The sequence below is a fragment of the Oryzias latipes genome, chromosome 3, assembly GCF_002234675.1.
Source record: "Oryzias latipes chromosome 3, ASM223467v1".
NCBI lineage: Eukaryota > Metazoa > Chordata > Actinopteri > Beloniformes > Adrianichthyidae > Oryzias > Oryzias latipes.
The window spans coordinates 37,373,660-37,387,895 of record NC_019861.2 but is presented as its reverse complement, the minus strand read 5'-3'; the positions used below and the strand labels follow the sequence as shown (position 1 = coordinate 37,387,895).

General features: G+C 47.2%; 2 protein-coding genes across 4 annotated transcripts; one reads left to right on the top strand and one right to left on the bottom strand.

Moving 5' to 3' along the window:
• The first annotated feature begins 454 nt into the window (after window positions 1-454).
• gtf2a2 (general transcription factor IIA subunit 2) lies at window positions 455-1,977 on the top strand. Its single transcript, XM_004086064.4, has 4 exons — window positions 455-670; window positions 1,412-1,516; window positions 1,583-1,709; window positions 1,785-1,977. Exons 1-4 carry the CDS (start codon window positions 599-601, stop codon window positions 1,808-1,810), a joined length of 330 nt encoding a protein of 109 aa, XP_004086112.1. The 5' UTR covers window positions 455-598; the 3' UTR covers window positions 1,811-1,977.
• Window positions 1,978-2,773: 796 nt separating this feature from the next.
• Window positions 2,774-13,518, bottom strand: LOC101165868 (zinc finger protein 395). Of its 3 annotated transcripts, none has more exons than XM_023953759.1 (10): window positions 13,209-13,518; window positions 9,189-9,346; window positions 7,441-7,568; window positions 7,256-7,365; window positions 6,968-7,170; window positions 6,790-6,890; window positions 5,708-5,951; window positions 5,470-5,553; window positions 4,518-4,588; window positions 2,774-4,451 (listed from the first exon to the last, which is right to left on the bottom strand). In XM_023953759.1, the coding sequence occupies exons 2-10, from the start codon at window positions 9,342-9,344 to the stop codon at window positions 4,340-4,342; spliced, it is 1,209 nt and encodes a 402-aa protein (XP_023809527.1). In that variant the 5' UTR covers window positions 9,345-9,346; window positions 13,209-13,518; the 3' UTR covers window positions 2,774-4,339. The 3 variants fall into 3 exon arrangements, with proteins under 3 accessions (XP_023809527.1, XP_023809526.1, XP_004086128.2); XM_023953758.1 differs by having other exon boundaries at window positions 7,441-7,580; window positions 13,209-13,515; XM_004086080.4 differs by lacking the exon at window positions 13,209-13,518 and adding an exon at window positions 9,949-10,408 and having other exon boundaries at window positions 7,441-7,580.
• Between the last annotated feature and the right edge of the window lie 718 nt (window positions 13,519-14,236).

Sequence of the window (14,236 nt, the reverse complement as noted above, 5' to 3'; positions counted from 1 at the left end):
ATAGTACTATATTGGACATTAACAGGCCTCATTTCACATCAAAGAATGGGTAGAAAACCAAATGAAACATCCCGGCATAAGCAATATTACAACAATTGATAGGAAAACACCACATCTTTTCCATCGCTACATCACACAGCAGTCCCTGCAAAGCCCGTGAAGGTCAAGGGTCACAGATCCTAATGAAATAAGCAAATTCAACATTTAAACGATTCTAAGGAAAGAAATAAATATTTTGGATCAAAATCAAAAGAAGAGGGAAATGATTTACAAGACTTAAATTAAAAGTAAATAATATAAAATTAAATAACGTTAAACAATGAAAGGAAATGAAATTAATTAACGTTCAAATAAAATATGTCGGTAGTGTAGTTTTCCAAAGCCTGATTCAAGTGGACATCCACGCCGATAGGGGGCGGTAATCTTTTGCAGGGACCAGCATCCCGCCAATAACATTTACAGGAAACTCGGCCTGGTCTGCGCATGCGCTGCTGAGTTTGCTGTTACAGTAAAAGGCAGACAGCCTCTCTAACTGGACTTGTTGTTTGCGTGTTTTGTTTGTTTGTTTATTGACACTCGTCCGGACGCCGCCGTAGCCATGGCGTACCAGCTGTACCGGAACACCACGCTGGGAAACAGCCTGCAGGAGAGTCTGGACGAGCTGATCCAGGTCAGTTAGCGGGAACGGCTAGCTCCGTTAGCCCGCGAGACTGCAGCGGCGGTCCGTCCGGTTCGAGCGGGACGCTGCAGTCCGCGGCTGGTTTCACACCAAACCCGCTTATGAATAAGTTTTTCTGTGGTTTTTTTTACTGTCGTAACAAACATGGAAGTTTCGCAGGACAGAGTAGCGCGTTGTTAAAACATCACAAGTTTGTTTCTAGTTTGTAAACACGTGAATAAAAAGTCTGAGAAAACTACAGAGCGTTGGTGTGAAGATTAGATAATACAACCAGAAAAACGTCTTTAAGTCAGAAAACTTGACTCTAATGACGGTAAACAGCCACCACGGCGCATGCTAGGTTACTTTGTGAATTTTTGGCTAAACTCAATGTCACGTGAAATTCGGTTTCTTCGATCGCCTGAAGGCTGCGTCCGAATTCACACGTCACAAATTTCCCGAAGTAAACATTTACAAAGACCGTTTATGAATCCATTGTTTTCTGAATAACATACCGTTTTTCTAATGAGAAATCGTTCAAACGCAATGCATTTTGGTCTATAGTGAGTCTAATCTAGTGAGCATTGATGCACACTGGTTTTTCCCTGAGACTTCTGGGAAATTTCCAGGGTTCTGAGTTTTGGAATCGGACTCTCGGACAGACCTGCAGACGCCCGATAGTTCGGCCTCAGTTTCCGTGTTTTTTGTGCCAAAGTGAGACGTTGTTTCTGCTTGTGTGCGTTTGGGGCGCAGACCCAGCAGATCACCCCCCAGCTGGCCCTCCAGGTCCTCCTCCAGTTCGACAAAGCCATCAACACGGCGCTGGCCAACCGGGTCCGGAACCGGGTCAACTTCCGGGTGAGTGCAGCTCGGGGGTTCTGCGGCTGGCGCGGGCGTGAGCGCTGACCCTGTGTGCGTCCGCAGGGTTCTCTGAACACCTACCGGTTCTGCGACAACGTGTGGACGTTCGTGCTGAACGACGTGGAGTTCCGGGAGGTGACGGACCTGGTGAAGGTGGACAAGGTGAAGATTGTGGCGTGCGACGGAAAGAGTGAGTCCAAGCGTCTGAAGCTCCTCCTCCTCGCCACATTCTCCAGGATCCTGATGAAACTCTTGTTTTCCTCAGACTCGGGCTCCAACGCCGCGGAGTGACGGCGGCGGCGGCGCTGTGGGCGGACCACGACTGTACATATAATTTATTACATCACGGTTACCTGTGAGTGTGTGACCACATGCAGCAGGGCTTTTTTTATTCAAACGGAAGGTTTTCAGTTTGTGTATGCGCTGGATCATCTTTAATAAAACTTTATTTAAAAGGCTCTCGTGTTCTTCAGGAGTTTCTGCTCAGCGGGAACAACCGGCAATAGTTCTAGTGTTTCTGGATCAGAACCAAACTTGAAAAAAGAAAAGAAACCTCCTCCAGGCTGGTGTTCTACATGAGAGGGTTTTGTCTGCTTTTCACTCCATGTAAAGCATGGTGGCGGGGGGATCATGGTGGGGGTCCAGAAAGAGTCCAAAGGTCCACCAAGACTCGTGGGGCAGTTGGAGGAAGAACCCAGCAGGTCTGGACCTTCTGAGCCTGAACATCAGAACCCAAAGGAGCAGAAGCCGGATTCAAGTGAACCAGGTTATTATGGGATGGACGAAGACACTTGAGTCAAATCTACACAGACAAACGCCACGTGTTTGATCTAAACGTCTTCACGTTGTCAGCGGTGTGGAATAACGGGGATCGGATCCGTTCACGTTCCCGGTGCGAGTCAAAGCTGGATCGGCCGAACGGGAAACCAGAGGAATGCTTTTCAAAAGCTGCCGACATTAGTGAGAACGTTTTCCCAAAGTTTGGACAGGAAGTGACATCATCGTAACCTCCGTCACAAATTTATAAAGTATTTCTGATTCTATGTTCCAATGTCAATCACTTTGCCCCGCCCCCCCGTAACATTGGGATCAACTCCCCAAACCAAAAATCTGGAGGACAGAACAGCAGCTTTTCCGTTATTTTTCACTCTGAACAGCTGTAAGTTAGTTTTATTCAAATGAACTTGTTTCTATTTAGAGTTAAAAACAAAAAAACAGAGTTTTGTTGTGAACGAAGTCAAACGGGAAACAAAACCCTTTTTCTGTTTTTATTACCACCATCATGCAGAGACTGTGCGGAAGCCGTCCTTCGTCTTCCCGCTGAGGAAGACGGACGCTCCGCTGAGCTGGAATGAAACGTTCCCGCCGCTCGGACATCAGGAGGAACGCCACGGTGGACGCCATCAGTACTGCGTGACTCCCACAGAGGTTTCTGGACGTTTCGTGGACCTGGTGGAGTGCTTCTCCTCTCTGAAGACCCTCCTCTTCCTCAGTTTACCGCTGAAGTCGGCAAAAACGTCGGCTCGAAAAGTCCATTTCAGATACAGAACAGAGAAATCCGGCTTCTTCGCTGAGATTTTATAAAAACAGCCGGATGTGAAGAAGAGGCTGAAGAGGCGTTGGCACAAAAAACATCAAAAATGATCCGAGATCGACGACGAAGATCAAAAACATTAGTTTTTAGTACGATTACAAAAGATGGTACACATGTGAATAACCAAGACATGAAGAAAAGTCCACATGGTCATGACCTCTGGAGGAGGCGCCACCTAGAGTTAGAGTCTGACATCACAGGATAACCAAACACAGTTTTGTTCTTCATCATAAAAAGTTGAAGCCTCACTCGAGCGGTTCTCATTGTGACCTCACAAAGATGGCCGACTTAAGCTTAGAAAATGTTTTCCTCTTGATTCGCACGCGTTCGATCTGACCAGAACAAAACCAGAGTTCTACTGTGAAGGCCAGACGGAGCAGTTCACATCATCACCTGAACAGATGAGGCGCGCCAGTTTAAACATGGTTGCTATGGAAACTCCAACGTTTACTTTGAGGTAGAGACACAAAACTTGGCCCACACGTTGCTCAACTGAAGAGGAGAAAAAAGTCAGATGGTTGCTATGACGCATCTCCTTCACAAAGGTGGCGGTTTTCAATCCAATTGAGACTTCAATGGGCATTTCTCTACCCCTGATCACAGCACGAATGCTGACTCATCAGTCAATAATGGCCGCCCCTCTGCATCCTGTCAGGTTGAGTCTTCGTCTGTTTAAAGCCTGATGATGACTATTTTTAGACTCTCAGTAGACTCTTGACTTTTAATCTGAATCTTTGATTTCCGATAGTCTGACCGAGGAATTTACTCTGAAAATAAGTGCTTTTTTTTTTAAAAACAACCTTTTACATAGAGATCTTTTTTTTCTTTTTTTACAAAATAAACAGTTCCCTTATTCCTTAAAACATATTCTTGAAGAGAAAAACATTTTTGTCAGAATAAAGCACCAGCGTTCAGTTTTTTGCTGTTTTTTTGTGTGAAACCGATAAAGTTCCCTCGAATGTTCTCGTCTTTTCGTCCACCCCCATTTTAAACCTGGAAAAGTGGTTTCCAACCAGCCTGAAATGTATTAAAAAAGGTCTCTTGATCCGTGACCTCTGGCCGCAGCAGGGGGTGGGGGGTGGCGGCGTAGCTGCCAGACGTCTTTGTTACACTGAAGACCAAAACTATTCCAAAAAAAAAAATAGACACTTTCATTTTTCCAGACGTAGAAACTGACTTCTCTTCGACAGACATGGCATGTCTGCTGCTCTTCCTCCTCCTCTTCCTCAGTCCAGGAAGCGCTGACAGGCTTTCTTCCAGCGGCAGGCCGTGCACCACTGGTCCCTGTGTTCGATGCCGTACACCTTGCGGCACTTCTTGGCCTCGCTGCGGATCCTCCTGCGAGACAGAGGAGACGTCAGAGCTGCGTCTCAGAGGAGGCCGGCGCCACCAGGAAGCACTGACCTGCAGGGGGCGCCCTGGTGCTGCAGCCACTGCTCCCCCACGCTGACGGAACGGACCCGGAACGTGGAGCCCTGAGGACGACAGAGCGGCCGTGAGACGGAGCGTGCCGCCGACCTGCCTGCAGGGGGCAGTAGCGTCCCAACAATGACGCAAAGGGGTTTCCCTTCTGAGGGAAAAAAAGGTGCCCCCCCCTCCCACTCCAGGAGGAAACCAGTTCCAGCAGGCTCCTCAGGAAGTAAACAATCTGCCGCTGTGCGAGGAGACGCGAACGCCGCCTCCCAGCTGCAGCACGTTTCACAGAATCACCCGAGTGAGGAAGTTTGAGAGTCCAAACCCAAAATGACAACCAAACCCCCCCATGCATGTCTGCAGAGTTCTGGCTTTAAAGAACCCGCTTAGAACTTTCTGCACCAAAGCAGATCCGCCTTCAGATTCTGACCGGAGGTTTGGGTCAAAACGTCCAGGAGAAAAAAAGTCTGGAATCTGCCAACGATTAACGAGAAAAAACATCAGCCGACTGAAAAATCTGCAGGTGGATGAAGGATGAGTTTGTTTTTCACATGCAGGTGGACTCTGGTGCGGCTCACTGCAGTGTAGATGCAGGCGGACCGGAGGAGTGGACCTCCGCTCCACGTGTTAGAGGAAACGGATAAAAAATGGATTTAACGGTGAGCTTTAAGGTCTTTCTTGGCCCGAGTTTCAGGTTTACACAGAAATAAAGATTTGCCAGGCCGATTCAAAGTTCACAGTTGCCATGGTAACATCATGCAACAAGCAGTTGGAGTCCGCCAGTCGGTTTCTTTGATGCCACGGTTTCAGGTTCTTCATGTTGTTCTGACCATAAACCGACATTGCGGAGCCAAACTGAAGTTTTACATTCTGTCATGATCCGTGACAGCCACAGCGGTGTGGGCGTGGCCTGTGCATCCGGACATAAATAAAGGTTATTTACCGGTCTGCTGCAGGGGGCGGGCGCAGTCATCAGGCGGCACAAGGTGGGCGGAGCTGGCAGCACCACGTGGCTTGGAGGCGGGGCCTAGACGAAAAGACTAAATATTACCAAATAAATTCTACGCAGATTCATATTTGAACCTTAAACGCTCGGGTGAAATTAAATATCCAAAACATTATCGATGGGAAACAAAACAATTTACAGAATAAAAATCCATCCCGTTTGTTGTTCAGGTTACCTGGTAGGAGTGCTCTGATTGGACCTGCCAGGAGCTGCCACAGGGGGAGGGGGCAGAACGGCTCAGAGCAACGCAGCCTGACGGAGAGGGCGGGGAGGGAGGAGGGGGACTGGGGGGGGAGGAAGGGGAGGAGCTAGAGGAGGCTTGGAGCGGAGGGGGAGGAGACTGATGCTGCGGCTGGCTGATCTCGGTGTAGTAGAAGTCCTCCTCGCTGCGGGAGCAGCGCTCGTGTTCACCCCCGCGGCTGTGGGGTCAGAAGACGAAGACGTTTGGAAACATTTTTCCGTGTCTCGCATTTATGTTCTCGTCATGAAAACGTTTTTAACAGTTCAAAGTTCAAATCCGGTTTTTAACCTTTTTTTTATTAGTATTTTTCTTTAAACATTGTCATCATTTTTTAAACCATATTCTCTTCACCTCAAAATCAGACAAAATGTTTTGTTACGACTTTGATTAACTATGAAGCTGCATGGCTTGATGGATTGTTAGAGCATTATGGGTAATGTAGTCAGTGGAGTTATACATCCATCCAAAACCTCCCATTGACTCCTCTGACTAATTGCCAGCTGCCTTATGTCCTCTCTAGGCATTCTGGGAAGTGCAGTCATTTCGCATTGAATAACTGTGTTTTGTTTATGGTCCGTAATTTTTAAACTTTCTTAAAAAGTTTGATTAGAAAGACAAATCCACAACAGTCATTTTAAAATGTCTGCAAAAGCTAAATGACGAACAAAGAAGGTGAAGAAATCAAAGAAACACATTAACTGCCTTTTTTTTCCTTTTCCACCGTCTCATACATCCATCCACCCATTTTCTTGACCTGTTGAATCCCTTTTGCGGTTGCGGGTTGCTGGAGCCTATCCCAGCTACTGATGGCACACTCTGGACAGGCCAATACCAGGCCGACCGCTCCACCTCTGCACCGCGGCTGTTTTGCCACATAGCTGTTCTCATTGGTGTGTGACATTATTTTACATGAATTAGGCCGTTGTGGCGCAGGGGTGGAGCGGACAGCCTCTCTTCGGAGGATCGTTGGTTGAGTTTGACATTTCATCTTTGAAACATTATCAGATGAGTCTCACCTCAGATGTGTTGTTCTGATGTGACGTTTGATCCCAACCACTGAAGTCAGCACCTTGCCGCAGCTTGGCCACAGACATCGGTACGCCACTTTCACGGAGTTCTGTGGGGTCAGAGGGAGTGTTAGCCCCGCCCTCCTTCATTCCAGCTTCGTCAGACCGGCACGTGGCCCCGCCTCACCCTTCGTTTCCGTGGTGCCGGTTCGTCAAAAAGAACCTGATCCAGCTCCATGTCCAAGCCCTCATCCGATGGCACCACAGTTTCATTCTCAGGCTCTGCTGTGGCTGGGGAAGAGGGGGCGGAGCTTCCATTGGCAATGTCGACGCTCCAGTGACCGCTGCTGCCGCTATCCGAGAGCTCGGGTCCAGACTCCACAGAAGGACCTGAAGAAGATTAAAAACGCTTCCATAAATCTGAAATAACTCAGAGTTTGTACAGTTCTTTTGGGGTATTGAGTTTGTTGTTCACCTGCAGAGTTTGGCGGGGGGACGGGCTTTGGGGGTGGACTGCAGGACAAACTGCTGAGGACCATGGCGGCCATCAGTTCGTCCATGTCCACCTCCTGCGCACCCCTGGAGCTGCAGGACGACAACAAACGTGACAAACCTCATCGATAAACAACCGAGGAGCAGCGGAGGTGGGAGGAGCCTCACCTCCTGGGGACGTCGATGCAGGAAGAGACGGATCTACTGCTGTGATGGGACGAAGCGCCGACCACTGCGTCAGCCGGGGCGCGGCTCGACAGATCCAGAACCCCCGATCCTTCACCTGGTCCTGCACACTGAAAGTACACCTGAGGAGAAACACGACGGACTCAGACGGACTTCTTCTCCAACAGCTGGGGTGGAGATAAAACAAGAACCTGAAGAAAATCAGAAACGTTTCAGGTTCAAATGACAAGACAACCCATCCAAAAGCTGCTGAACTTTGGGCTTCCAGATCAACTATTTCTTTTTGTTCCTCGTAGTTCATTATTAATAAGGAACACCTCCTGCAGCTCAGCTCAGTGGTGTTTCTATTGAATCCAACTGGAGCCAAGTTCAGGCGTCAGTCGCTATGACTGCCTTCAGTTAGGAACCCAAGAACGCTTCCACTGAAACCAGAACCAAAGCTTTGAGTTCTGAAGTTCAGCGGGCATCCAGCAGCAGCAGCAAAGGACCCAGCAACATGTGAAGTTCCCATCCCAGAGTATCAGGACCAGAAACTAAAGCTTACATAATTAAAGACCTCAAATCTGCAGCAAATGTCTCCGGTACGACGAAAAACGACGCCAGAGTTATTACAGGTGAACGTTCTGTGTTTCAGTACAAGAAGCTGAATAACAGACACTAGCTAACCAGATCTGTCGCCCTATGTAGCCGCTTTTTGGTTTCCCTTTAGGCTCGCTACGGTTAGACAAGAGAATATCCGATCTTCCCCACCTTTACATGACGGAGTTGAGTTTTTAACTCCTGGACAGACCTCTCTGCTGCTCTGACGCTGATTCTGACACTCAGTTCACTTTGATAATACTGTAATACATGATGATAGTACTAACATACACTGTGATCGTACCATAACAGAGTACAATAATACCCCAGTACACTATAGCCTTGCTTCCACTGAGTGGTCTGGTTGAGCATTCCCGTTATCAATTAGACCGTTTAAGCTGGACTGAATGGTACCATTTTTTGGCCTCCATTGGTTGTTGGTCCATAGAAAAATGGAACGGACCCGTTAGGGCGGAGCTGCTGTTTTGATTTTGAATTGATTTGAAATGGTTTATTTCAAATCAATCAAAGGAAGAATGATGCACAAAACATTACAATCATCAGTTATCCGTTCATACAAAGACGTATCAAACTTAGGATAATTAGACATCAAATTAAAGATTGCTTGACAGGAAGTGGAAGGAAGAAAACTTATATAATCCTGTTCTATTTTAACCATTTTATTACATGATTTATCATTATCTGGTTCATAACTTTTGATCAGATATCTATGCCTTCCTAACACAGTTTCAGGCCATCACGTATGCTGAAGTATCAATACATCACATGACAAATATGATAATAACTATGCCTGTTGAAAATCGTTGATTGACTGAAGGTCATTACAACACAATAAAAACCGTCGGTATTCCTCGTCGCCGCCCGCCATCTTCTCTCACACTACGTTAAATGCTTTGTGTCTACAAAGAGCTAAGCTGGGAAAATGAGCTGCTGGATGACCGCCATTGTTGTTGTTGTTAGCTTCCAGCCGCATGCGGCCTGACGGTCCAACTTTGAGCTGAAACGCTCACCTGAATTGCCTGGTCCATTCTAAGATTGGACAGGACCGCTCAGTGTAAACAAGACTTGTGATTATACTGTAATATACTATGATACTACTGTAGTACATTATGATAAGACCGTCTGCTCACCTTCAAATCGCCATGACCTTTGACTCTGCTTATCCCTTGCTGTTGGGACCCCATTGCTGTGGCGCAGCCAGTCTTGGAGGACTCTACCGTTGAACAAGGCGAGCTCACCAGCGCCCCGAAAGGAGAACGCTTCCCCAAACGGGTCTTTGGTAACATGTCTGCAGAAGGCATACGGGTACAGAGAGTCAGGTACCGTCAGAGACCTGATATCTCTGATTTTAGCACCAAGCTCTAGTAGTTTGACACAGACTGTTGCAGCTTCAGCCCCTGGAGATTTCACCAAACTCTGGTGGACCAACAGTTGCCAAAACCAGAGAATCGTTTTCAGTTTTTACCAACTTTTATGTTCCTGGAAATGATCCGAAACGTTGAGATCTGTAATAAAAACTCTGGAAGTTGCTGCTTCCCCGGCTGTGGTGGAAAGCCCTCCGTTTCTGAGGGAAAGGCCGGTTATGTCCTTTACATGGAGGTACGAGGGCGCCGTACAGGATCTCTCTGCTGGGGTACGACCTTGCATGAGGATCATGACCTGAGTATCTCTGGTTGTGTTTTCCTAAAGGTACTCATGGGGGTGAAACCTTTGGTTCCTTGAGGTTCTGAATTTTTACTCAGAGGAATCTTCTGGTCTCAGTACTCAGACTGAAGGCTGTGGGGCAGCTTTCTGTTGGAGTAGCTCCATAAGACCTCTTTTTCTACCCTCCCACTTCTTCTTTTATTTAAAGATGAAACATAAACCAATGAAAAGAGGGCATACTGGAACCTGCTGGATGGGGGGGCATCCACGCTCAGGCTCAGATTGTCACGGACAACGCCAGTCTGAGCAGGAGAAGCAGCGTTTCCTGAAAACAGCTCCTCTGGTGTCCCAAGGAGCCAGAATACAAAACAATGAAAGACTTTTTTGTCCCACTTTCACAGCATGGCGGAGGGTGGGTGTGGGAGCGGGGTGGGTGGGGCGTTAGTGTGAAGGGGCCTCCAAAGCAAAAGACAAGGCAACGATTTGAGAGCACTTTCCTGTTGGGGAACCAAAACGATTGTTCCGATCCAAACTCAGGTGCAAAGATGCCTTCAAGCCGGCTGCAAAAGGCATCAACGTGCAAAACCCCAATAATCCATGAAAGATCTGCTGTGGATGAAGATCTGAGTCAGTCTGCAGCGTCAGAGAGCAGCTGGTAGACGACCAGCAAAACCAGTGAGTAATCAGCTGGGAAGACGAACAGATCTGATGGATTTAACAGTAAGCCTGCCCCCCCACCCACCCACCCCACGCCCCCCTGGTTTCCTGTTAATCAGCGAGTCATAGTTTCCACACCAGAATTCCTATTTCCATCACATGGACATGTGCATCAAGTGTAAGAAGCTCCAAAATATGAGCTAATGCAACAACCCCAGCTGAGCAAAGAGGTCAGAACGCTGCTTTGGTTGGGGGGGGGGCTGCATCCTCCAGGAGATGCAGGAACTTTTGTTTGGTTCTGGGTACTCAGATGTTCCTCCAGCTCGGTCCACTTCACAACAAGCCTCACATTTTCATGGACCAAAGCTCCCAAACAACTGTGACGTCAAAGACGGGAGCGTCTAGAGCGGTTGGTTCTGGAAGAAGACATCGGTTAGACTCCAGGGTTCAACCTTTAAACGCCTTCAACTGGTGTGCGTGTCTGTGATCATTTGCATCTGAACTCCAACAATCGCAGTGAACAGCAGCTCATCATCTGTAAACCATGAAGGGTAGCCTCTGTCCCAAAGTCTTTCACTCTTCAGTTCTTTGGTTTCGCAGCTACAGAGCTAAACGCTCTTGTTCCACTTTGAAGGGATTTTCAGCAGATGATCTCAGACACTCGTTTCTGAGGGTCCGATTGGCCACTTGGCCTTGAATGAAATGTTGGTGTTGAAAGACTAACTATGCTTGTCTTTATGTTTCACAGGAACTTCTTTAAGTCCAACAAATGGACTGCAGTGGATTTAGAACCCAGTTCTTCTTTGGGAAAGCTTCAGCCTCGCCGTTTGTTAGTCAGTCAACCATGAAGCCAAACATTTCCTTTAAAAACACACTACTGAGTGAATGACAGCTGCTATGGGCCCCCCACCTTCATCAAGGCCCCCATTTTGACTTGTTTTACACCCTTTTCCACATTTGCCTTTGCTGTGATGCCCAGCAGGGGCACATGGGGGAGATAATCAGTCCTCTTAGGTCTGATAAGATTTCAATGACGTTGGTGAAATCGGGATCTGTTGGTAAAACTGGTAGAGTTTCTAAAATCTAAACTGGATCCACGTGTTGGTGTATGTGTGTGACGGTGTCCTAACGTACGGCCATCACGCGTGTTTATGTGTTTCGGGGCGTACTCAGACTGGGGAAGTCTTTTGGTCCGGATCCAGCCCGCTTGATTTGGTCCGGATCAAGTCCTGAACCTTGTGTTTGGTCTGTAATCATACTGCCGTCAAGTGTACTTTCCTGTTTCGACTAAAGATCTCTTTGCAGTCCTTGTCGCGGTGGTTCACAGATTCAAACTCAATTTTGAACACGTGTGTCAACGTCAGGTACAACAGTTTTTACTTTGGTACAACCAAGGCAAAGGCTGCAAGGCTGCACGGACGGCTAGGACGGTACGCTGACCGCTGAGTGTTAGATACATATAGATTGTCGGGCAAACAGTGAGGAGCAATGTGCATCTCCTTAAAAGTTGTTTTACTGAGCCTGCAATTCATCCATTCATCCTGATGAGTTGCTGTGTCTCGTCGTTGCTACTATGTTTACATCCCATAATATTCGGCTACGGTGGCCGTTTGGTCCAGTTGTTCTGCTCCGAGCATGGAGCCTATTCAGACAAAGCTGGAGCTCAATCTGATGGGAATCGAACAGGGACTCCCTCAAAAGATGAGTCCAAGAGCGGTTTCTGGTCCAGGAACCGGGTCCACTCGTGTGTCTCCAGACTAAAAACACCTTCAGTCCGCTTTGAAACCATGAAGCTTCAGTGGGATTCTCTCCGTTAGGCCGAAGCTTCTCCAACACTCACGACGCTGAATTTCTGCTCCGTTCTTCATCAGATGATCTCGGTTCTTCCCTTTCCTTCTGGGTTCAAACCTCCTCTGAATTGTGGGGTCAAGACTCAACGGTGAGCTAATGGTCAACTAAGACTTCATGTGGTCCGCCTGTTTTACCTGTGTGCATCCTGACTTCCATGATTTCCTCTTGATTTTATCCTCATCATAAACTCAGGTTTACTGAATTGCTTCAGTCAAAGTTTTCCCTCCTGAAACACGGTTTTCAGCAGACATGTTCAATCTTTCTCTGAATGAACCTCACAGCAGTTTTCCCACCAAACTTTCTAGCAGATTCTGGTCCCAGAAAAGTTTTGGTTCTCGACTTTTCTGCTCAGATTATCGTGTTTATTGTTGCTTCAAAGCTCCTGTTCGTTTGTGGGTTTGAACCCGATTTCAGCAGAACCTGAAGAGTCCAGGAGAACCACAACCGTGAGTCCCATCTCCACAACCTGGACTTTCCCAGAAACACGCTCTGGAGCGAATGCTAACCGCTGAGCCTCTGAATGTGTTGAGTTTAAAGGTCACACAGACTTCAGTGAAAACCCAGAAGGACTGAATTCATGTCAGTCACACGATTTTTGTCAAAACCAACGCAAAGAAAAGTGTTTCAAGGAGACGCAAAACATGCCTGGCTGGCCAGCGCACACACACACACACACACAAATGCACAGGCCCAACACACCCCATCTGCTGTGAGCCAATCACACAACCCCCCCCCCCCCCCCCCCCCCCCCCCGCAATAAGAGTCCAGAATGAAGGAGAAACTTCATCGCCTCCATAGTCTTCATCACACAGCAACTCCTCTGAGGGACAATCACATCAGAGAACATTTCTGCACAAACAGCAGCAATCCGGGGGGGAGGGGGGGGGGTCTCGTTTTTCGGTGAGAACTTTATACACTCCCCCCTCAACCCACACACATAAATACCCAACCACCCCAGGCTGAGCTGCAAACAGCAGAAACAAGAAGCTGTCACGTACCTGCAGAAGCAACCAGCAGCACCGAGGAGTCCTGCAGCTCTGTGTGTGCGCTGCTGTTCAATGGCAGAGTGTGAGTGTGTGTTTGTGGGTGTGTGTGTGTGTCTGTGAGTGAGTGTGTGTGAGCCTGTCAGAGCAGCCTGGAACACCAGGACCGGATCCTCACTCCGATGGAACTGAGGAGACATTTTCCACGAAGGTCTTCACAAACTACTTCAGCCACGCAGCTTCACCACCACCAGGCTTACCTGGGATACGTAGTTTTTATCTTTAAATATCACAAAGAATAATATCATTTCAACAAGGAAATCAACATTTGATAATTCTGATGCAGATAAGCAGCAAAGTACAGTAAACCCTTGTTTTTCGCGGGGGTTACGTTCCAGAAAGAACCCGTGATAGGCAAAATCCGTGAAGTAGAAACCTCTATTTTTTTAGCAATTATTATACAATTAAATACTCTATTATACATTGAAAAGAAAGAACAAACCATTTTACAAGCTCAAGCATTTGTTTCACAAATAAAAGTACTTTAAAAATGTTTTTTTTCAACAAATAACTTCTGTACTGTACTGTCAAATAATAATTTGAATCATCGATGTAAACAGAAGGCTTCAAATCACGGAGATTAGCCCCGCCCACCGCGACCCGAGTAATTGGATTAAACGGGAGAAAATTTAAAATGATTATGAAAAAAATACAAAGTACAAACGGACAAATGACTCAGGTGTATTTCAATGCTCTTCAGTCTGAGAAGCTGCAGTGTTTTCTCCTTCAAGCCCGCGGTGCAGCTGTGTGTGTTTGTTCAGGAGAAGAACATAGTGATTGACAGTTGGTGTTGCTCTTTTTCTATGGGTTTTAGAGAAACTTGAAATTTCAAGATGATTTGCATGTACGTAATTTGGAAAGCTGATTTACGTACGTGTACATATTAAACTGCAACATTATTGACGCACAGGTAGAGAAGAAGCGGAGTGACTTTTTTAGCCAATCAGAATGCAGAACACAATGCACCTTGCAAATCCGTGAAG